Raw genomic sequence first — 9,089 nt, forward strand, 5'->3', positions numbered from 1 at the left:
AAATTTGCTGCTTAAGCTGTTGTGGTGTTCATTCACATTGTTTCTAGATTATGTCACTGCCAATACTTGTAGAAACAATGTGAATGAACACCACAACAGCTTAAGCAGCAAATTTAGCAAAACACAAAATCTGTGTCTGCCAATACTTTTGGCCACGACTGTACTTTAACTTAAGTACAATTTCTCAGTACGTTTTACATCACTGTGAATATGAATATGGAAGCCAGTTTCTGCCATGGAATAATGTTGAATTGAGAGATATAAACGCACAACTCTAAGAAAAAAACGTAAATTCTGTAAAAAAAATCAAAAATCAAAAAATCAAATCACGCAACTTACTTTTTTCCCCCACTACAGAATAAAAAATTCAAAATTGCAGCTTTTTTTCTCACAGTTGGGAATTTCTATCTTGCAATTAGGACTGTTCTTCTCAGAATTGTGACTTCAGGATTCTTTTTTTCTCAGAATTGTGAGGAAAAAAAAACAGAATTGTAAAATAAAGTCATTATAACCTATTCTTTATTCCATAGACGGAAACCGGCTTCCAAATGAATGGCACTGCATGGAAGGTTCATGAAAAATTCATAAATGACTAAATTATAATTTTTATGTGTGTGTGTGTGAACTTTTAATATATTAATAGACTGTTTGGCCTAATATATGTCCAGGAAAGAAACAAAGGGTCATCTAAACAGAGCTCACATTAAAAGCTTCTTAAACATATCTGTTTGTACTGTCTCTGCTCGCGGGAAATGAATTATGGGTGTTTTTCTGTCAGATTCTGTTATACAGTCAAAACACGGCTGTAACTACAGCAACTATCAGCACAGAGAGTGTGAGTGGTTTCAGATTCATGACTTCAGATCAGTGTTTCCCATCAGTGCCCTGATAAAAGCAATTATTTGGACAGGGGAAACAGTCTGCTGAGGTTGTGTTCGGGTCCTCAGTTTCTTACCTGGCGCAGAGTCCGAGCTCAGAGACGGGGTCCCGTCAGGAGGAGCGCTGTCTCCCACCACGTTGGGGTCATGAGGCACAGATGGGGGAGAGGGGAATGATGGATGCCTGGAAACCGACTCCTGCACGAGTTTCTTTGGGACTAAAAAGAGACATAATTCAGTAATTCACCAAAAATTATACTTCTACTTGAATGACCTTTCTACTCCCTCACACACGCTCACAATGCATTAGAGACGACCACGAGTCGTCCAACATACACACAGAAAACAAGACAGTCTTTCTGCTCTATAAACAGTGAAACAAAAGCAAAACATAGTGGCAATGATCAGGATCCAAGCAGAAAGGAGAAAATGACCACAAATTGCCAGATTTGAAAGATAAGATCCCTTAGATACTGTGAATGTAAACTTCCCTAAATCACAGTTGTGTAGTTTTAAGGATTTGTTTAAGCTACTGTGATTTTATCATTGGTATTTGATTATATTTGGCACATGTCCTCAGAGTGAGTTTTGTGATGTTTTACTTTCATAAGACAATAATCAGTTAGTCATTATGACCGTGTCAGATGTACTGCCAAACCTGACAAAACGAAACATATTTGATAATTTCTTGTTAGGAGTGAATCTACAAACAGGACAATTTTAGTGCATATCGCCCTAGAAGGAGTGTAATAAATAAAAATATCCCTCCTAATACTGAATAAATCATAAAAGAAATAATAAAAGTGGTAAAATAAAATAATATAAAACAATATAATACACTACAGTACACTCTCACCAAGGCTGCATATCATAGATAGATAGATAGATTCTATATTATATATGTCACTTACATTAGTATGTATAACATATTATTATACATGACAATATAATTAAATACTTAACTGTAAATAATATAAATTGAAAGATATTCATTATTTTGCTGCTTAAACCCTTAAATGGACTGCCAATAGCCCTGCAAGAGGTCCAGTTTGCTCTCTCTCTCTCTCTCTCTCACACACACACACACACACATACATAGTTCCAGTAACACACAGCATTTGTTTTAAACTCTCTCTGAATAAACATTGCACCAAATTTAGCTAAACAGATTTCAGTTAAACTCTAGAGAGTCTGGAAACAGCCTGAGGACACACACATACACACACACACACACACACACTCATGAAAGCTGAAACATTCACCAGTGCCAGTTACTGACGACTGGGTTACACACACACACACCGTTACTCTGAGGGAGGTCAAGTTAAAGACTGACAAAATCACTCTGTGTGTGTGTGTGTGTGATTGTAAAGCCCCTGGAGCAATTACAGCCCACTGATTGGGGGTAATTGGAGGCACATGTGAGCTTATGTATATTTGTGTGTATGTGTGCCTGTGTGTCTATTTTTATATATGTGAATGTGTGTGTTCATTTTCAACCATTCATTTTCAATTTTGTACAAGATCCTTGAAAACTGACAGAGAATTTAAAAAAAGAGAATTTAAAGGAAAGCGAATTGCAAATCCTGAAATATGAGTCAAGAGTTTCAGAAGAAAATGTGCTTAGATTTGCCAAGATATCAAAGTCTGCGATCAAAGTTACAGATCTCAACAGGATCTCATTTCTCATCAAATTCTCTCAAGATCAAATATAGTTATGCATTTATTTTATAGCTCTATGTCAACTATTGACTCATTTGTATATATTTTTATTTTAGACAAATGTGAGGCAAAGCTGATGCCTAACTGAGATCTCTTGGGGGCTGTTAACACAGAACACATTATTTTCCATTCCAATGCATTACTTTTTAATTGTAGAGGTGTATGACTGTTGCAGTGTCTCACACATGAGTGCCACGTTTTTTAAGACGCTGTGTCCCGTTAAAAGAATTTCAATTTTTACATGCAGTGCCGCTCATCAATGTCAGTTCCAAAACAGCGGACCAATCAGAAGACTCCAGAGGTGGGGCAAGCGTTGCCAGCTTTTGTTTACAGTAGCAAGTTGGCATGGCAACTATTTTATTTGATGGCAAATGTGTGTGGTGGAGGAGGCATTCTGCGATGTGTTGTGCTTTTTTAAAAACCATTCCTGAGCGCTGCGTCTCACATTTTTAGACACAAAGAAGACACATACTATGTGAACAGCCCCTATAAAAAGTCTTGTGAGCTTTGAAAGAGCAACAGCTGATCTATCAGAGCTAACAAAATCTGTTTGAGCATCTTAACCAGCACAACACAGCAACCAATGGTGTGAGTTTGGAGGCAGGGCTTTCTGTTTTTACAACCAATGGAAGACAAGTGAGTGTTAAGGAAACCTGTCTGCAACAGTCACTATTTTTGCAATTCTGTTCAGAGACAATAGCTGCACAGAAAAGACCCACTTTGTGTTTAAACACAAAGAACAGAGACAGCACAAGCATCAACATGGAAATATTCCTGTCATCAGAGTCAAACTAAACCATTCCAGATCTCAAAACGTGTGTGTGTTTTCTCTGGCGTAGTATAGCTCTATTATGTGCCGTATGCTGATCCGTGCAGGAAACAGACACACTTAACTCACTGAAGTGTGGCATTCTGGGACAGCTGGAGGCCTTGCTGCTCAAATAAAGACCTACTAATATCTACAGCAATCTGTCTGTGTGTGTGATTCTAATTCAAGACATCAATGAACAGAACACCAGCCAAACCACCCACCCACACACACACACACACACAATCCTCTAAACCACAGAAAGTGCTATTGAGATTCAATATCAGTGTGCAAACAAAGTACAAATAGTAAAAGTTCATGGAGGAGTGAGTCTGTGTGTGTGTGTGTGTGTGTAAATGTGTGTCCCTCAGTGGTTTTTCCTTGTTTCACCTGAAACATTGTGGCAACTGCACAACAACGTGTAGGCAACCATCCACGACACCCTAGCAACATAATGGTGAGTTTTGCACTGGCAAACACTACTTGTGCAAAATTTCTTCAGAAAATTAAAAAATGTAGTTTGAATGCGAGTGAGTGAGAAAGCACATGCTTTTATGTGTGTGCATGTGCGTGCCTGGTGAGTCCATGAAAACACACACACACACACACCTGCTGACCTTTAGAACCACAATGGCATTTCCACGACAGGCGCTGATGAGAGAATGCTGGTCTCACATCCCACTAAAAGACACAGCCAGCAACACTTGATGGCCAGTGTGTGTGTGTGTTTAGAGAAACACAGTTTGCTTCACTCTTTCATTAGAGCAGCTGTAGGAGGGCTATCAGGCAGTGTTGTGCTGGTTGTTGTGTAATAGTGTTTAGTCTCAGTCAGCGTTGTGATGTTTATTCTCTTGTACACTATCAAACTCCCTGTGCAGGACAGACACATTCCTGATCCGCTCCTCAAAGCTGAAGCATTTCTGAAGTTCTGAAGCAAAAATACAATGATAGGCTTGCCAGGTTTTCCATATTTTCATGACGTTTAGTTTACCAGTAATAATCAGTCTTTCTTAAGGAGTTTAATTAATTTCAGTTAAAAAGCAATTATAATGGCAGTTAAAAAGACATTAAAATGGCAAAATTACAATATTTATTTTCATACTACCATCATAATTTATATATATATATATATATATTAGAGCCCAACCGATATATCGTTTTGCCGATATTATCGACCGATATGAGCCTGTCGCCGATATATCGGTATCTGCGAATATGCCGCCGATATGAACATTTTTTTTACAGAACATATAATGCAGATAAAATGCTTGAAATGGTGTAATTACTTAGTTTGTCCAGCAGAGCGCGCTCCATTGTTTGCTACTGGCGACCTGGATGAAACGCTTTAAAGCTTAAGTCAATGGAAAACCATTGAAACTTTGAACGGCCATATCTCCGTAACGGTGCGGCGAATCCGCACCAAATTCGGGGGATCTCTTCAGCTCAAGGAACCCTCTCGAACGCAAATCGAGTGTACGTCTCGGAGTTCGGGAGTTACGGGTGGTTAAATTCGCGGTCCGGCGCCGAGAGATAGATAGATAGATAGATAGATAGAAATTTACTCAGTGTTTATGGAGCAGGCAAAATGTTTGTGTGGCGTGTGCTGTGTGTGTAGTAGATATAAAGAAGAAAAGAGAGACAGCTGTTATCATTACAGAGCTAATATCAGACCCTCACATGAAAACTCTCGGCTCTTTCTCCGTCTCTCAGATGCAATGGAAAGACAGAGAGAGTCTAAGATAAAAAGTCAAGATGAAAGTCATGTGCAGTATAATTGACTGTGGTCAGTGTTTGTTGCATATGTTAATGTGTCTTCCTACAGGTAATGAACTCAACACAAAAGTCATTATTAACATCAAAGCATTTGAGAGAAACTCATTTCCCATGATGCCTCACTGGAAAAGTTGAGTTTCACTGTACTGACCCACAGCTTTACCCGCACTCCGTCTGGCAGGAATGCATTCTGGGAATTGCCTGAATTCCAGCCTGATCCCTGTCACAGAACTGCTTCTTTATTGTGTATGAAACATGCGTGGAAAACCCTGTTTGAGCGCATGCATGTACATCTGACTGAACACAAAGCACAGACTCCAGTCAAGCAAACTAAAGCCACTGAAGATTCAACACGTGAAGACGGGAAGGACATCAAGATGTCAATGTTGCAACACTGAAGTCAAAGGTCAACAGAGACATGCGCCAATCTCATCCCTAAAGTAAACACATATGAACAAATACACTTCAAGTATCTTCAGGCACTTTTAGGGTTCAACTTCTTAACATTAGATAAACATTCAATAAAAACTGTCCTGGAAAGTGTGACATATATCATATTTCAAGCAATTTTTCCTGACTTTTACATATAAAATTGACATCTCATATTTCATGCTATTATTTATTATGTCTTTTACATATAAAACCTTCACATATCTCAAATTTCATATTTTTGTCCTTTACAAATAAAATCATCACATCTCATATTTCATTATAGTTTTTAATGTCTTTTACATGTAAACTCATTACGTATCTCATATTACATGCTATTTTACGTCTTCTGTATATAAAATCATTACGTATTTCATATGTCATCCCAAGCTTCATTTTACTCCTTGTTTATATTTGTAAAACTTTAAGATCACTTTGATCTTGTCCCAGATCCTATGTAAAATATGGAAAGCCGTAAAAAATATGTATTACCTTGTTAAAGCTCTGAAAATCTAAACAGAGTAAAATGAACATGAACCATTTAATTTCAGTGAGAAGTTAGAGATGTGACATATGTGATGTTGAGAAGAAAAATAGCACTTATACTACATTTTATACTAATGATTTTATATTTGTTATATTATTAACATTTATTATTATTTATAATAATTTAATAAATAATTTACATTATATTTATAATAATTGTATACTTAAAAAAAAAATTTTTTTATAATTGTAATAATTATTTATATTTTATAATAATTTCTATTGTGTGTATTCCCACTGAAGCTGTAATTTGGTCAAAAATGTGTTAAAATAATTATTGTGTGCATTTATGATTCATAAATTGCTAGTTGTGAAATTAGCTATAGCTAATAGTTGCCATTTTATTTAAAAAAATGCTTAAAATGTAATTTCCACCACAAAATGGTATAAACACAATACATCATTTGAGATGTGGTGGAAATGACATTTGATGGATCAAGAGAAAAATGGCAGAATTCGCCTGTGACGCACATATAAACACTGCTGGACATGGTTAGTACACAAATTCAATAAACTAGGCCTAAAAGTGTCCTTTAAAGGAGTTTCTAAAAGTGCACAGGGCCAAACGTGCCCAGAAACACACACACACATTCATAAATGACAGAACAGTAAAACATCCAAAGAATGTTTTTCTACACACCATGTAGAAACAGAGCGAGAGAGAAAGAGAAAGTAAGAGAGATGGATAGTATTTTCTCTGTGTAGATCCACCTGGACAAACACACAGTCACGTTACAGCATTGTTACTGAACACACACACACACACACACAGCGCTGGCTCTGTGTTTATGCTGACACGGCAGACAGACCCACGCTTACCCAAACACACGGGCCTGTCCCACACACACGGAGCCAGAGAACAGAAGATCACGGCAGGACAGCAGATCTACATACGCTCAAACTACAGTCACACATTAACTGCAGCAAATCACACAAGATTCTGGACAAAGTCTGAAATAATCACGCCAGAAAACTGTTGATCTTCCTGTGGGAGACTCAGAGCTACCCGGTCCTGCGTTACTCTGCTTTTTTTATTTGCAGTTTCAGCTTCAAATGGCCTCAAATGATGCATACTACACACTCACAGAAAAATATTAAAGGGGTCCTATTATGCTTTTTCACTTTTTCAACTTTAGTTAGTCTGTAATGTTGCTGTTTGAGCATAAAAAAGATCTACAAAGCTCAAAGTCCAATTCAAAAGGACATTTATTTTAATTTTTAAACAACAGAAATTAGAAATTAGAAACTGACATAAAATAAGTTTACTTCTTTTTTTAATTTTTATTTCAATTAAAATGTATTTTATTTTAAGTAACAAAAATATATATTTTTAATGGCTTTAATATAGTTTTAGTTAATGATAATAACCCTGGTGGGTGGATCCTGGGCAGATTAATCTGCAAGTCAAAAGTCATTGAGTTAAACTACACTGTAAAAAATCCAACTTACATTTTGTATTACAAACTCAGTTTTTAAAGTTTATTCAACTATTTAACATTAAAAAAGTTGAGATAACACAGAAAAGTAAGTAAAATAGAAATTTAGACCAATTTGTTTGACCAAATTAATATTTAAAGTTGGAACAACTAACAACTTTAAGTTTGTTATAAGTATTGCCCACAAAGGCTGATGAGCATGCGCAGTTCGATCACTTTTTTATATACAACGCCATTTTCATTTCTCTTACTTCATTTTCGAGTTGCCTCAAGCGGCGCCCGTTTATTCCGTCACTGTGATCGCTCCGTAAGTGTCGTTCTATGGGTATCAATTCACGATATGATTTAAATGAAATTTGTTCACAATATGCGCTTCTGTACAACATAGGTGGCGGCAAGTTAGTCAATTTCCCCGCCTGGTCTTATGAGTTGCCTCAGGTTAGATGGCGGCAAGTTTTTTTTCTGACCGACAGTGTAATCGCTCCGGTAGGTGCTGTTCTATATATAATATTTACCATAAGACTTGAATTATGTTTGTTCAAAATATGTGCTTTTGTACACCGTATTTCCTTTCGTTTTAGAGTTGCCTCAGGCGGTGCCCGTTCAACGTTAGTCCATCATTGTTATCACTCCGATAAGTGGTGGTTCTTTGTGTATCAATTTAAGATATGATTTGAATGAAATTTGTTCACAATATGCACTTCTTTACAACGTATCGTTAGGTGGCTTCAAGTGAGTTCAATTTTCCCCGAGTTGCCTCAGGTCAGATGGTGCCTGTTTTTTTCCGACAGTGCATCTTAACGTTAACATAATCGCTCCGCTAGGTGCTATTCTTTGCATAATAAATTACGATAATTTTTTTTTTCCCCCAGAATATGTGGTTTTGTATACAGACGTGGACTTCGAGTTGGCTCAGGCGGTGCCCGTTTAGTCTATCCGTGATCACAGGGTAAGGTTTTTTTTTTATGTGTAACGATATCAGGTTACGATATGATTTGAACGAAATTTGTTCACAATATGCTCTTCTGTACAACGGTGTAGGTGGCGGCAAGTTAGTTCAATTTTCCTGCTTCGTCTTCGAGTTGCCTCGGGTCAGACGGCACCAGTTTTTTCCCGACAGTGCAATCGCTCTGGCAGGTACTGTTCTATGCAGGCTGTGATAATAATTTACAATAAGATTTGAATGGTATTTGTTCACAATATGTGCTTCTGTACAACATATGAAGGACAGATATGAAAGTCTTTGGCCAATACATTTTTGACTGGACCTATTGTTATTGTTGCACATTATTTTGGACTTGAATTTGTACTGAGTAGCATTTAATAAATTAATTCACTCATATTGGATTGACAGTTCTGTGCTGAACTTAAAACTCAGGTTGAGTAAAATCTTAAGTCCTGAAGCTGCACTGTAAAATATCAAAAGTTGAGAAAACTCAAAATTCTGCTGAAGCTGGTTGCCTTAAACTTTTAAGTTTTCTCAACTTTTGATTTTTT

General features: G+C 37.0%; 1 protein-coding gene across 1 annotated transcript in view; it reads right to left on the minus strand.

Annotated features, from left to right (window-relative positions):
* LOC107721440 (protein eva-1 homolog A-like) overlaps nucleotides 1-9,089 on the minus strand; it is a 15,670-nt gene that overhangs the window by 4,920 nt on the left and 1,661 nt on the right. Inside the window, exon 2 of the mRNA XM_016529445.1 lies at nucleotides 956-1,096. Within this exon, the coding sequence (XP_016384931.1) occupies nucleotides 956-1,096 (141 nt within the window). The remainder of the gene's footprint in view (nucleotides 1-955; nucleotides 1,097-9,089) is intronic.

The sequence above is a fragment of the Sinocyclocheilus rhinocerous genome, unplaced genomic scaffold (genome assembly GCF_001515625.1).
Source record: "Sinocyclocheilus rhinocerous isolate Xijiao unplaced genomic scaffold, SAMN03320098_v1.1 scaffold454, whole genome shotgun sequence".
Classification (NCBI taxonomy): domain Eukaryota; kingdom Metazoa; phylum Chordata; class Actinopteri; order Cypriniformes; family Cyprinidae; genus Sinocyclocheilus; species Sinocyclocheilus rhinocerous.